The 14,832-nt window shown below is 57.7% G+C and overlaps 1 protein-coding gene across 1 annotated transcript in view; it reads right to left on the bottom strand.

Moving 5' to 3' along the window:
* Positions 1-12,023, bottom strand: part of CDH4 (cadherin 4) — a 528,918-nt gene extending 516,895 nt beyond the window's left edge. Inside the window, exons 1-2 of the mRNA XM_064573410.1 lie at positions 11,833-12,023; positions 9,346-9,457 (exon numbers count right to left, since the gene is read on the bottom strand). Of these exons, the coding sequence (XP_064429480.1) occupies positions 9,346-9,457; positions 11,833-11,889 (169 nt within the window). The 5' untranslated portion in view covers positions 11,890-12,023. The remainder of the gene's footprint in view (positions 1-9,345; positions 9,458-11,832) is intronic.
* Between the last annotated feature and the right edge of the window lie 2,809 nt (positions 12,024-14,832).

The following is a 14,832-nucleotide window of genomic DNA, read 5'->3' as shown; positions in this document are numbered from 1 at the left end:
AGCCGGAGTCTGAAGTCAAGCTGTGGGAAGGGCTGTGCTGCCCACGGGAGGCTCCAGGGCAGGTTCCTTGCTGCCTCTCCCAGCCTCTGGTACCTATAGCCGCCCTGAGCCGTGGTTGTATCTCCCCCTCTGCCTCCCTTCCCATGGCTTCTCCCGTGTCTCTGCTCTTCTGTCTCTTATGAGGACACCTGTCCTTGGATTTAGCACCCACCTGGATCATCCAGGATAATCTCATCTCAATAGCCTTACTTAGTTATGCCTGCCAGACCCCTCCTCCCAACAAAGTTCCAGTCACAGGTTCCAGGTAGATGAATCTTTGGGGGCCCACCATCCGACCCACTATGGTAGGTCTGGGAGGGGACCCAGGGGCCTGCCGGGTTTCACAAGTGTTCCCCAGGCAGGCAGCTCCTCCATCCCGCTTGGATGTGCCTCTGCTCTTCAGATAAGGAAACTGAGGTCCACAAAAAGGAGGACAGCCCAGCCGGGCCCCTGTCCCAAGAATGCCCGCCCATGACTCCCCACTTCTCCCTCAGCCTTGCAGGCAGCAGAAGCCTGGCACCACGTGCTTAGCAAACGCGAACACCGACGGCTCCCTCTCAGCTTCCCAGGCAGATCAATGTCAACAGTGTTCAAACTTACATTTGGCAGCAAAACCAATGCAAGACAAAAATCCAACGTTTTTCCAAGTCAGGTGTACAAACACAGATGCACAGTGCTGAGGGAAGACCCAGAGGTGAGCCGCCCTCCTCCATCCGGTTCAAAAACAGAGAGAGAAAGATCCTTTTCGGGCAGACGTGGGTCTGCATCCCCCACCTGGGGGCTGGAACATAATGAAACTGGATTCCAAATGGAAAATGCACTCATGCCAGGCCACAAAGGCCTCCCTCCGCACCTGTGGCTTCTCCCGGTGCCTCTGGCCTCGGCAGGGAAGCTCCCGTCCTCCACGAGGACCAGCCTCCCATAGATGAGGGATATTTATCTGTCGCTGAAGGCTTACCTTAATCCTTCCTAAATCCCCACGCACTGTCAGCAAGAAAACAGCGAAGCCAAACAAGGCCATGTTCGAAGCAGCCCGATCGCAAGCTGCTGTGGGCTCTACAGCTTCCGTTCCCCAGCAGGCTCTCGGGTGGCGAATCGCATCTCAGGAGCCACGAAGAAGCTGCCGATCTGGGTCCCCACTACAGACACAGGACATGGGGGGTGGGGGCTCTGGGAATGAGATGGGCAGCATGGGGCGTCCAGGCACTGGCATTTCCTAACTCGCCCCGGCTTCCTCCATCGCTCTGGACCCCCGTTTCCCCCACAGTGAAGGGGGTGTCCATGTGAACTGCTGAGGACCCCCAGCAACTGAATGAAGAACGCGGCGAGGTGCGCGAGCCACAGCAGGACCTCAGCGCATGGGGGCCAGAAACAGAGGCTCAAGGGAGGCCCCGGGGATGGCTGCGAGTGTCACCTGCCCTGCACACAGGCCTCTGCATAGTGACCAGGGCAAGGACCCGGAGGCTAAGGAAGGCCGGGTTATCGCAGTGGGCCCTGTGCCATTCCAAGAGTCCTTGTAAGTGGAAGAGGGAGGCCCCTGGGTCAGAGGGGGGTGATGAGAGCACGGGGTGGGGGTGGGGGGCACCGGCAGAAATACTGGTGGGACTGTGGGAACGGAGTGTGGGCTGCGAGCCAAGGAAAGCATGGCACCCCGACAAACTGAGCAGGCAAGGCCACGGACTCTGCCCTGGGGCCTCCGGGAGGAAGCAGCCCTGCCCACGCCTTGATGGCGGCCTGGAGGACTGGCCCATGCTGGCTTTCTGGTATCCAGAGCAGCAAGAAGCTAAATTTGTGTCTTTCAAGCCACTAACTACCCGGACCGCTGGAGTACCCTACGAAACTAACACGATCCGTGACCCAAGCGAACTCCTCCTTGGAAAGGCGGGTGGGGTTTGCCCAGTCACGGAGAGCTCTGCATGACCCAGCGGGGCTGGGGTAGGACCTGCAAACGCCCCGAGCCCACAGGCGTCTCGAAGGCACGGAGAGAGCGGGTGTATCAGTGCCAGGGACGTCCTCGACACACACCAGCTTGCCCCGATGGAGGTCGGGAAGGGAAATGGGCTTTGGAAGAAAGAACACACTGGCCAAAGATAATTAAGTAGGTTTGCTTTGTTTTGTTCTCTTTTGTTGAAGGATGGGAGTCAGGGAGCCAGCCTGAAACACCAGGAGAGGGCAGCCGAGAGCCCGGGCAAAAAGTCACCCAAATTCTGAGCCTGCTGACAAAAGCAAAGGATTTTACCAGACCAGCCTGCAACATGCCACAGCCCCCCCTGAGGACTAGAAGCAAGGAGCCCAGGCCATGAGGTTTCACAAGAACATGCCGGGGGAGCTCCACCACCCTCGCTGCATAGGAACTCACACAGTATTTTTTCATGGTGGAATCCACTCGAAGTCAGACTTGCTCCTTCAAAAAGTCAGAATAATCAGCACATTCTTTGGAAAGACGAATGCTTGCTCATTCCTTTATTCTCAGTTTGTGATTAGCTCTGGCACCTACTTAATTATGCTTCAAAGACGCAGGAGGGAGGGAGGGAGGGAGTGGGGCAGCGAGCGAGGGGACAGGCCTGGAAACCTATCATGGGGGGCCCTGGAGACACCCAGGCCCCCAGACCCAGGGCACATGGAGGGCACGCACATCGCTCACGCACGTCCCACTGCGAGAGGGTGCCAGGAGCCTCCTTTAGGCAGAGTCGCTGGATCCCCTCGTGGTCCAGGATCAGAGGCCTCCTTCCTGTCCCTGGTGATCGGATCATCCATGTCTGGGCCTCCAGACCGCAGGCCTCCTCACCAGGGACTCTCTCGGCATCCCCCAGCGCTGGCCGGGCCTGAGAGCCGAGAGAGCACGCTCTCCGGACCATGCGCTTCATGCCCAGAATTGGAAAACTCCTGTTGGCATCACAGAACCCTGGCTCTTGTGATCCTAGGGCCAGGTCTGCAAACCTAAGGTGTCCACGGCGTTTGGACCCATTTCAGATCAGCCCTCACGCATCACTGACGGCCATCGAGCACCTCTTGACACACTGGGCCTCTTTGTGTTGCAAACGTCCAAGACAAGAAACAATTAGGCGTCTGAATGCCTGATAATTGCTAATTTTATGACGATGCCCTGAACATCTGGGGCAGCTGTGTGCACGTGATCTCAGTGCTCAGAAACCATCTTTGATCGCAGTACGTGGGGGATATAAATGAGCTACATGCATGGGTCTGGACAAACGGGGGAAGTGGAGCAAATCCGTGCACTCTGGCCAATCGCTCAACTTCCCTTAACCGATCAATCGGCCTCTGACCCATAAATCAGGACCAGTTTTACTCACACAGGCGGTGTCTGCAGAAGGCTGGCATGCAGTGTGGCCAGAACCCAGTGATCCTATGGGACAATCACACAAGGCCTCGCATTCCCACACCTTGAGACGCCATTAAAATACATGGTTCCGAAATGCCCAAGTCTTCATCTTCAAGCCAGGGCATCGATGTGTCTGTCATCCTCACGTCTAACTGGTGTGTGAGCTTTCTGCAGTGAGGATTTTTAGCTGGTGACAGGTGATTATGCGCACACAGGGCAGAAGTTGGAAGATGTGGGGGTGGGGGCTCCTGATGCACTGCCTCAGGGACCCAGTGCACCCCGGCCACTGGGGCCACATGGGCCACGTAGCTGAGTGTGAGACCGTGGTGGTCTGCCTCCTTCTGGCCACCGGGACCCTCTCTGTGCCTGAACTCTGGCTCGGGGACGACAGCGGCAGCTGTGCCTTCCCAGGCTGACCCTGCCTCTGACGGAAGCCACTGTCTGTGGATATAAACTTCCCTTTCTCAACCTCCTACCTCTGCCACCAGGCAAAATTAGTGGGGGGAAGGCTGCTGAGAACCCAGAGCGACGCTGAAAAGGCAAGGCTGGCCCCAAAGACAGCCAGAGGGGCACTGCCGTCTCCAGCGAGGTCTCCACGGCGGGCTCTGGAGGCTCCTTCCGGGGACCCCTGAGGCGGCTGCCAAGAGAGGCCGTGGAGGTCTCAGTGTTCCAAAAGGAGCACTCCCCCGGCTTCCAGAGCCAGGAACGTGCCGGCGTGAGGTGAGGGCAGTGCACCAGTGAGCACGCAGTGCTGCCCAGCCGCCCCTCACCGCCACCTCCCGTGTAGCTGAGGCTCCCCAGAGTGCGTCAACACTGCGGCCCAAGTCCCAGCGCCTGCTCCCTGGCTTCCTGGAGAAGGACGGCTACGAGATCCAGCGGAGACTGCACATTCCCCACTGGGTGGGGCAGACAGGCCGCCTGGCTCCATACATTTCGTGATTCACCCACATCCTGGCCCAGACGCTAACGTGGTTGACTGCTCATTTCATCTGCTCAGCAAATACTTACCGAGTGCCCACAGCGCGCTCTCCGTGATCCGGGGCGCTGCACGTGGATTCTAGTCCACGAGGAGCAGAGGACGCTAAAGCCAGAGTAAGGCCAAGGCCCAAGGAACAAAGGATGGGTAGAAGGGCCGCCCCAAACCTGGGTTCAAGCCAGAGGATGAAATGTGTTCCAAGCTTCCAGAGGGAAGGGCAGATACTTGCCATTGTGCACAGTGCTTGCTTCCCGAATCTGGGATTGCACTGCGCCACAAAGAACAAAAACTCAACTGTGGTACTTTAGCCTTGCTTCTCTCACCTCTTAGGGGGACAATGAGCCCGGAGGTTATCTGGATGTGGTTCAAGCCTGCCACCTAGGATACAGTTCCCGCTGCACCATCCTCACAGTCACAAGATTGCTGCTCTGCCTCAGACATCACATCTGTCTTCCAGGAAGGAGGAAGAGGGAAGGGCAAAAGGCAGAAGGCATGACCAGCTGAACAGGTTCCTCTCTACCAGGAGGAAAGAAAGGAGAAACAAACAAACAAACAAACACCTTTCCCAGAAGCCTCGTCTAACAGAATAACCTAATTAGATCCTACTAACCAGAACGGGGCCGTATTGCCACCTCGGCCTAAGAGAGTCTACCCGACGTGTGAGCATCTTCAACAGGACTCAGCGTATGCCAAACGGGTCAGCACAGAAGAGGTGTCAGTGAGGAAGAGGGTGAGAATGGACCAGGCACAGGCAGCCTGCGGTGTCTACTGCTTCAAAGCACGTGAGGCTGGTTTCTCGCTAGCGCCCCGCTCCCCGCGAGGGAACCGAGGGGGCCCAGACGCACCGCAGCGGCCACGTTCTCGGGCTCATTCATGACTTCATTTGAGACTGTCACTGACGGCAACCACACCGCGGTTAGGCATGATCGGCAGCAGGACTGGCTTAGCCTCTTGCCCTGCATCTGGTGATGCCTCTGCCCTGGCAAGAGTGACCTGTCTGCAGAGGGGTGGGTCAAGCCAAACTCTGGTGGGCAAAGAGGCTATTTTCAGTATACTTGCCAAGATAACGGTACTTCCGGCCCTGCCGATTATGTGTGGCCAATTCTTATATGCTGACTCCAAACACCTGCATGTGGACTCTCTTCCACCATCCCTCCCTCTCTGCGCCTTGGTATGCAAATGAATCATTCATTCCACCACGCATTCAGGGAGGGTGCTGGAAGCAGAAGCCTTAAAGGGCAGACACCCATGCTTGTCTCCTCCATATCCATTCCTCCCTCCTTCCTTCCTAAAACAGAATCTTACTTGCTCCAAGGAGCTGGATCTACCAGGTGGTGGATCATAATAGCTCTAACCCAAATACGACAACGCAATTCTCTGCTTCCCAGCCTCCCCGCCCCTTTCTGCTGGGAGCGGCATGTGACCTAGTTCTAGCCAAGGAGAACTGCAAGCATGTTGAGAAAGTGTTTGCCTTCCTGATACAGGGAAGGGATGCAAATGGTGCCACTACTCCCTCCTTTATCCTGCTCCAAACTCAAATGCAATGGCCGGAGCCACAGCAGCTAGTTTACAATGACGAGGCAATAAACAGCTGACAAACTAAAGATGGTAGAATAAAGATCAGGTGAGTGATAATGGCGCTCACAAGCTGTCCCAGCCCCCGACCATCTCTCTCTTCACTGTGACATGAGAAAAATTAACCCCCCTTCATTTAAGATTCTGGTAATGGGGTTTTATCCTATTGGCTGAACACATCCTGAAATGATCTAAAACAGTACAGCAGAGTGCCAGAGGTGCTGCCCTCATGAACCTTACCATTTAACTGAGAGAGATGCTTGCCCACAGAACAGAAGTTCTCTGAGGAGAAAGCAGAGTGTGGTTGGGGGTGCACACGACGGCCCTAGCACAAAAGCTTTTCTGAGGAAGTCATCAGAAACAGTGCTCTTCTCTTCTCTGTATTATTTGAGTCCACCCTCCCCAGGTAACGTCCAGACCCAACTCCCTCCTGCTCCCAGCAGACATTTCTACTCACACGCCGCCTCCTGTCCAGGACCCAGGGGAGACAGTACCCACGCGTCCCGGGTGCCCACTATACGGCCTATCACTCTCCCATCCAGGGGGGCGGTTTTGCCGCGAAGCTGGTCTGGGTTTTCCAGAACTCTGCCCGCCACAAGAGAGCAATGTGGGTCACCGAATCAGTTGCCGGGCTGATCATTAATTATTAACAAAGCCGAGAAAAAGACACCAGCTCAGCAACTGCCCCACACTAAACTATGGCTCACAGAACGTTCCGTCTTGGCCTAAGGAAAACAGCTAAACCATCCTACGTTAGATATTACCACACACCAGTGATCATGGCCATAAGTGAATGATCCTGAAAACAACACTACAGCTAACAGAACGTGGCTAAGTTCACGAGCTGGCCAGAAAAAGCACGCATAGTAAACACAACGCGGAGGCCATCTGGGAACGCTACAAATCAGCCCAACGGACGCCCCGCGTTGTTGTACTTAGAGGCTCTGCTGCTTGCAAGGTTCACAATACCACAGTATTTGCTGCCCTATTGGGGAAAACTATTTTAAGTCTAATTAGCATGAAATTTTTAGAATGCAAATGCTTTTCATTTAGACGTAAAACAAAATGCCACGACATTTCTTCCATCCATTTATCATAAATAAGTTAATTACTGTGTAACAAATCGCTCCTTCTGGAATCTGGATGTTTGGGGCTGCTGGTAAGCTGACTCAGTCAAAGAGAAGGAGCCACCAAGCAGCCGTTAATGGCTTTTGGGGTACTTATAATAAAACGGTGACTCTGTGAAGCTTTGCTTGTCAAATTAAGGTTAAGCTCTCTGTTGGAGTAACTCAATTATAAGTAGTCATTATCTATTTAACTTGATTCCTACCAGAATAACAGAAACTGTAGCTTTATTTTATTTTGGATGCACACATGTTCACTGTGGTCTTCTGGTTTGCAGAGTACGTACATAAAAAGAGAAATTTTTATCTGCCCTGGTTTGAGTGTGTGTCTGCATCAGCTTTTACCTCCATATGTGTAAAATTATTTCTAAGATATAAAACATCTTTGTCCCGGAGAACAGTGGGGGGCGGGGTGCACACAGGGGCAGGAGAAGCAATGGGGCTCTAGCCTGCCCCACAGGAGGGGAGGAGCAGGTCCCAAGGCCTGTGAGACACCTGCAATTCTCCCCTCAACCTGGGTTGGGCTGAGCCTCATTTCAGGAATAAGTAAGTGCCCCGAAAATGGGCCATGCATCCCCAAAGCCTGTAGGCTGGTCCAAGTTCACCTTCTCCATTCCACACTGGGTGAACCACGTCTGGGCTCAGGGGGCAGGCCAACGTCCAGCCAGTGATCAAGACTTCCCCACAACACTGACCAAAAGCAGAGAGGCCAGTTCAGCCTGGACCCACAAAGCAGTCAGGAGGGAGACCAGATGCCTGTTAGAAATCCCACATTTCATCAAAAAAGGTATGAAAATCTGCCATTCTCTTCCACAGTAGGTAGCACTTGGCCTTACTAAAATAGAGGTACTTTTCTTACATTCCTGAGTAAAACTGAGACTCCAAGATGTTCTCAAGTGCAGGTCCATACTCAGAGAGGCCCAGGATGCCAGTTTCCAGAGAAGCAAACGGGGGTACCGCAGAGTGTCCCCCGCTATATGCAACAGTACAACACACCCAGTGTGGAAGAATCTTCTGGGCCTTCCCTGAGCACACACAGGGATGCTCAGGAGGCTGACACATCCCGAAAGATGGTCCACCCTCTCGAACTCTAAAATGACATGCACAGTGCAATTCACGGAGCATCTCCTGAAAACTCTTACCAGTATATGCCTCCTCATGCAACACACCCATTCTGCTTCTGGTCAACTGCTGGGAATTTCATTTTTATTTTTTTGGTAATCAATGGAAGATTCAATTGTATCATACCCTTAGCAGTCAATGCAGACAAACAAGTAAGGGTTGGACTTAGTACCAAGTAAAAATCCCCGGTTCATACAACCAGGCACAAACAAGGTAAGTCAACAAGCTCAGTCTCCAAGGAAGAGGATCTGAAAGATCACCTCCCGATATGTCTGTGCTCCCACCCCCGCCCCACCCAAAGAAGCTGCTATCAGCTCTTAAGGGAAAATCCCAGATTCCCTAAAACACAAAACTGGGGAGAAAGTCAGCAGTATGAGGATTATTGAGTCGTGAGTGCTAAAATTTAGTGCTGAAGCTTTATCCAAAGTTTGCTCCATCCCTCTGAAATCAGCTAAAAGCTGCTACTTCTGGGAAGGCGCACAGCCGTGGTGTTCGTGATAGGATCTGGAATCCTCAGAAGGAAGAACTGATTTATTTCCTCTCCCATGCAAATGGAAAGTTTAATTAGTTTGTCTCGAAAGGGAAACAGATCAACATGCAGAATGATCTACTGTCACTTGACTTCTGAAGCTGCTTCTGACGTTCCCATCACAAATGTGGATATAACCTTACAATTAGGATAAAGCTAATTGGTAGCTCCCTCCTGCATGTGTGTTTTCGTGTTGTCAGTGCGGCTGTAATGAAAATGAATGCCACATTTGTGAACAGAACGTCTGTGGGCTTATTTACCGCATCTCCAACAACATCGTCTGCTTTATCATGCATTTCAAAGCAGGGATAATTTAAGAATCCAGAATTTCATACATAAAAATACTTAGCAAGAAAGTCTCTCCCTGCACATTATTTGGGTGACGTTACATCCGAATTCTAATTTGTTGCCCAGGAAATGATTCACCTCACTCAAAAATGACAGGCATTCTGAATCATTCACCTGTGATGCAAAATGCCTTCCAGGTCCCCAGATTCCCCATCTTACTGACCTCAGAGCCATCATTTTGCAAAGAGCCTGCCTCAAAGACAGCCCCGCCTTGCCTGTTCCTGGAAATGTCTCCCCGCCCCGTCCAGAGCATGATGTGCAATTTCTTCCCACCCCGCAAGCCCCCTACCTTTGAGTAGCCTCTCTCCTTCCAGAATATTTTCCGAGATTAATGCCGTGTAGTCTTCTTCAGAGAATCCAGCCTTGCAGGTCTCCCTGGCTGTAAGATCCCCATTATGGGCCTGAGAACAGAAAGAAAAGAGGTTGGAACAAATGTGAAGTTGACAGAAATTTAATCCAAAGCCCATGTTTACTAGGGGCTGCTGCAGGCTGGGTCTTGCCTCCGGCTATGACAGGAACGCAGAAGCCTCGGTCTCCACCCAAAACCAATGCTCTTCTGCTTCTGTGCTCTCATGGACTCACCTGGTTCAGCAGCCCCCCAGACCCCGTGGACCGCGAGGCCGAGGGCAGAGCCACAGTCTGCACGCCCCGTGTGCTGTCCTCCGCACGCACGCACGCACGCGTGGTCCAGGGTCAGTGGTGACCTGGGCACAGCCAGGGAGTGTCGGTAACCGCGAAGGACGCAGGACAGCTATCAGGATGTCGGTGATCAAAGTTGGGTGAATGTGGCCTCTGGCTCGGAAAACACCTTCTCGTCCTGTGCTCACCCGCCCGTGACAGGTGAGGATGGGATGAAGTGACGCGAGCGACGCGGGCGGGTGACGCGGCGCGAGGGTGCACCTGACCTTGTGACCGTGCGCCAGGCGGAGGTACCTCCGCTTTCTGCGCGGCGCAGGCGCAAGCCCAGCGCCCACAAGGGGCCCTGCTGGATTGGCCTGGGGTCAGGGGTGCTTGGTGGGGAGGAGGGACGGCTGACGCCAAGGCTGCTGCCTGGGAGGGCCTCTCTGGCCCCACAGAGGGCAATATCTGAGGAGTATCCCAAGCCACGGAGAGGAGGGAGGTGCAGCCAGCGGCAGCCTGACGGCCATGGCACGCTTGGTGCCCCGGAGCTGGGCTCTGGGCGCAGAGGGCCTGCAGGCTTAGGTCTTCTCCGTGGGTCACCGGGGGGGAGGAGGGGGCAGAGCAAGAAAGGAGGTCCTCCCAGAAGAGGCTCAGCGCCGGGCAAGGAGGGAGGCTTCCCAAAGACGGGGCTCCACCCTCCAGTCCTCCCACCTCCACCCGGAGGAACGCTGGTCCTCCCGTGGAGCCCCCCATCTCTAACCCTGACCTGAAAGGGTGGGCGTCCGCCTGTCCCAGCGGAAGGGGCTGGGGGCGGGCAAAGGGCCCAGGCCAGGCTGTGGGGAGTGGCAGCTCCAGGTCAGCCTCGCAGGCAGGGTGGGGAACCGTCGAAGAGACTGCGCGCGTAGCAGGGACGCTGGGCCCGGACGAGCGAGCTCAGCGGCCCCGTTCCCCGGCCAGCGCACACCGGCGGCAGGGGCGCACACGCGCGCAGTCGTGCCTTCGCGGGGCCGCCGCCCGGCCGGCCTTGGCTCCCACCCTCCGACGCCGGCCCCCTCCCCCGAAAGCCCTATGGGGAGGGCGAGGGGCGCGGGTTCATTCCTTGGGAAGGCTCCAAACCGCAGCTCCACTTCTCGGGAACGGAGCTCCACAGAGGACCGGAGCCCCGGAGGCGAACTCGCCCAGGAAAGTTTCGCCCCGCCCGGGCGTGCGGCGAGCGCAGCCGGAGCGCCCCGCAGCCTCGGAGCGGGCCTGGGGGCGCCGCACTCGTTTATCTCGCAGGTTCCAACTGCGCTGCCCTGAGGAGCAGCGAGGCCCATCGGCCACGAGAGGGGGTTCCTGCAGCTCCCGCGGCCCCGCCGCCGCCCCGCACGCCGCCCCCGGGGCCTGCGCCCGCCGCGCACACCGGTCTGGGGGCCGGGCTCGCGGGCTCGGCGGGAAGGAGGCGGGCGCCCGGGCCGCGCTCCCGGGCAGCCTCACCCTGCGCCCGCCTGGCGCCTGGCTCCCCGGCCCCGCTGCCAGAGGCGAGGGCCCCGCCGGACACCGGCTCCAGCCGCGCCTGGGGACTCGGCGGCGAGGGTGCCCGCGGTCCACATCCGCCGCCCAGCCTCAGCCAAGGTCCCTGTCGGCACCCGGAAGACGAGCGCGGAGGCGGCGCCGCGCCGCGAGACCTCGGCCTCGGGCAGGGCGGCCAGACCGGGTGTCCCTGGTACCCCTGGTGCCCTGCCTGCTGTCGCCAGCTTCCCCGCCCGCAGTCCCGGCCCGGGCTGGGCTCGCCAACTCCGGAGGCTCGCGGCTCCCGGGCGATGGAGGGCGCGCCGGCTCCGCCAGCGGGCAGCCTGCCCAGACGCGCGCGAGCCGAGCTCCGAGCAGCGGCCGCGGACCTGGGGCGGCCAAGGGATGCTTGGCGGGTCCCGCTGCGGGCACAGCTCTCTGGGCCCGCCAGCCACCCACATGCCACCCCGCTCCGCACCGCGGCTCGCTCGTTCCTGTCGACCGCGGGCGGCTGCGCGGAGCGCGGGAGCCTCTAGATGCAGCGGCGCTCGCGGCGGGGGCGCCCGGGAGAGCCCCTCCGGGCGAGTGCGCGCCCCCCGGCTCCGGGGGCGGCCCCGCGGTGCCCGGGGCTTCCGAGCGGCCGGGACGCCAGGCGGCAACTTACCCGGAGCGCGCCGGAGAGCGAGAGCAGCACGAGGAGCACGCCGGAGCCCGCGGTCATCTTCCCGCCGCGCCGCGCCCCGGCACCCGCCCGGCGCCCGGAGCCCGGAGCCCGCTCCCGGCCGCCGCCGCCGCCGCCGCCGCCGCCCGGCTCGCGCAGCTCCGATGGCCGCCGCCGCCGCTCGATCGGGCCCCGCGCCTCCAGCCCGGCCGCGCCGCCGCGATCGCCGCCCGGCTCCGGGAGCCAGGCCAAGTCGGCCGGCGGCGCGCTCCCTCGGGCCGGTGCGTCCGCCGGCCTCGCAGCCGCCCGCGCCTCTGTTCCGCGCGCTCCGAACTGCAGGTGAAGCCGCGCGGCCGCCCCGCCGAGGCCCCGCCCCGAGCCCGGCCCCTGCGCTCGCTCGGCCTGACGCGGGCCTTAAAGGCGCCGCGCCCCCCGCGCCGCGCCCGCGCCAGCGCCCGGCGCGCCGCGCCCGCCGCCTCCTCCTGGTGCCCCCGCCCCGCGCGGCCGGGCGTCGGAGCCCGGGTGGGCCGAGGGGCCCCGACTCCTTGTACTGGGGGGGGGTGGAGGGGAAGGCGGGGACCTGAGGACTGAAGGAGGCTGGGGGTCCCCCCACGCATACCCTGGGCGCCCGCTCTGGAGGGGGAGCCCCTGCTCTGCTTAGGCTAACTTCCTGCCCGGCCCACGGTGGGAGGGCGCTCCCCTTGGGTTCTCTACGTTTGGGGTGTCTTCGCACTGACTCCCCCCAGCCCCGGCCCACCTCCTGGGAGGCCTTGCGCCCACGTTGGGCTGTCAGGACTCAGCCCTGAGAGACCAGCCCATCAGAGAAGCGCAGAGCGGAGCGAGGCGGTAGATCCGCCTGCAGACTTTGCAGACCCTCCAGCGCAGTGCAGAGCTCAGAGTCGGAGCCCCGGCTGCCTTGTGCCCCTAAGGACTGGGGACGGGACTAATTCCCGTTTGTGCATCAGAACGCACTGTTAGACCTGAGAAGCCAAGAAAGAAATTAGAGGCCCCGGGAAAGAAAAGGAAGAAATGTTCCGACAGAAGAGCTGTTAGGAATGTCAGTGCCAGCTGGCCAGGCCGGCGCCATTTGCTCTGCTTGGGTGATTTCTGAACGGGGGGGGGGGGGGGGGGGGGACACTTCTTTAAGGGATCATCAATTGAAAAATATGTACAGCTTGGAAAGTGAGTAAATGTTTTTTGCACGTTTCCTTCTGGCTTGGAGATTTAAGAAAAGTGATTTTGTTTGCTCAAATATTTGAAATTTCTTTGTCTTGGTTTGGAGGAGCTCTGTGTCCAGAATACATTAGTTCTGGTTTGAGAAATGCCCTGCAAAGGACGGGGGAGAGGATTGAGTGCAAGTGTTGAGCTCCAGGGTCAGTATCAACTTGGGCAGGAGCCCAAGAGCTGCAAAAAGGCCTTTCCCTCTCCACCAGACCCTCCCACCTAGGCAGGGTGGGCTGCTGGTTAGCTCCCCTGGGGCTTTAGACTTCAGGTAATCAGATGAGCCAGGAGGAGCAGGGTAAGATCTACATGCAAACCCATGAGGTTTCGTGCAATTTCTCATCCTGTAAGCAAGCATGTGGGGCTAGTAAACAGTACAACACATCTGTTCCAGCCTGCCACACCCCGCCCTCCGTCTCGGAACATTCCTGACCTGGTAAGGGAGTGAGAAGGTTACAGCTTTACGCAGCCGAATGTGCCGGCCTCATCATGTTCACACGTGCAGAGGTCCTGCGTAGACAGTGAGATTTCATGGACAAGTCCACCCGAAATCCATGCTGGGGGGAATTGCATTCTTCAGCCATGAGCTCACACTGCTGAAAGACCCCTGCTGTCCCCACCCCCCTTCCTTCAGTGTACTTCATCACTTCCTAGAGAGCTCACACAGGCAGTTCTGAAGTGTCCATTGCCAAGACCTGCCTTTGTCTTCAGAAGGCCAGAGCATAATGCGAACTGGTCCTGGGGCATGCTCTCCAGAAGTCAGCACATGCTCTACCGTGCTCCGTAACCTCCTGGAGTGCAAACAGGCTGGCAACTTGGACAACAAAAATGGTGGCGTTGGGTAGGGGTCCTGAGGCCCAAACACCAGATGACACGTCTCCCTGTCTCGGACCGCTGAGTCTTGACCCTATGGAAGGGCACCGTGACTTCCAAACAGGGTCTGTGCATCCTGAGAACATCCAGCCTTGAGTCCGGCAGAGATGCAGGAGCTTTGGGTAAATTAACTCGCAGAGTTGTCCTCACTCCATAAGTGGGCTCAATTAGCATCCCCATCGCACAGCGGGGCCAAGGGACCTATGGAGATGGCAGCCCCGGGCTCAGCCTGCAGGGCCGGCCTCTCACCCAGGCCCTGCGAGCCCGGCAGGTAGCACTTCCCAAACTCATTTGCTGGAGGAAGCCTTGTACACAGTGTCTGAGGTCTTAAGGGAACTCACATTTTCAGGAATATGGTTTCAAAGCACTGCAGTAACTGAGGCAAGTCCAGTAGAGAGCATTGGTTTATCACGCTTGCTGTGAACGAAGCAGTGAGGATGCATTTAGAGAGGAAGCAAAAATATGATCTAAAATGCATGGCCGTGGAGTGCAAAAGATGGTTTGCAGCTAGGCCACTTGACGCGGGACCCGAGACCAGCAGTGTCAGTCCTTGGGAGTGTGTTTAAAATGCAGAACCTTGGGTCACACCCCAGACCTACAGTAGAGGAATCTGCATGTGAATGGACTCGCCTTCCACTCCACCTCTGTCCTCAGATCCTCTGCTTCAGAATCCTAGAGAGGCTCCCAAGAAATTCAGATTCCTGGGCTCCACCTGAGGCCTGCTGACATAGGGCTTCGGGGCATGCGGCCCACGAGCTGGCCTCTTAACAACCTCCTGGGTAAATGCCAGCCTTGGAGAACGATTGGCTTATCCCACAGGTAATAAGCAGCTCCTGGGGGCGGGGGGGGGGGGGCTCATAAAAATGCTACTTCCTGGGCCCTGCTTCGGATCTACTGGGTCTGGACCTC

Source organism: Mirounga angustirostris, unplaced genomic scaffold, assembly GCF_029215605.1.
Source record: "Mirounga angustirostris isolate CCGP_5_RB_7025 unplaced genomic scaffold, mMirAng1.0.hap1 SCAF_10, whole genome shotgun sequence".
In the NCBI taxonomy this organism is placed as follows: domain Eukaryota; kingdom Metazoa; phylum Chordata; class Mammalia; order Carnivora; family Phocidae; genus Mirounga; species Mirounga angustirostris.
The sequence above is the reverse complement of the archived record's forward strand: the minus strand, read 5'-3'. Positions and strand labels throughout refer to the sequence as shown.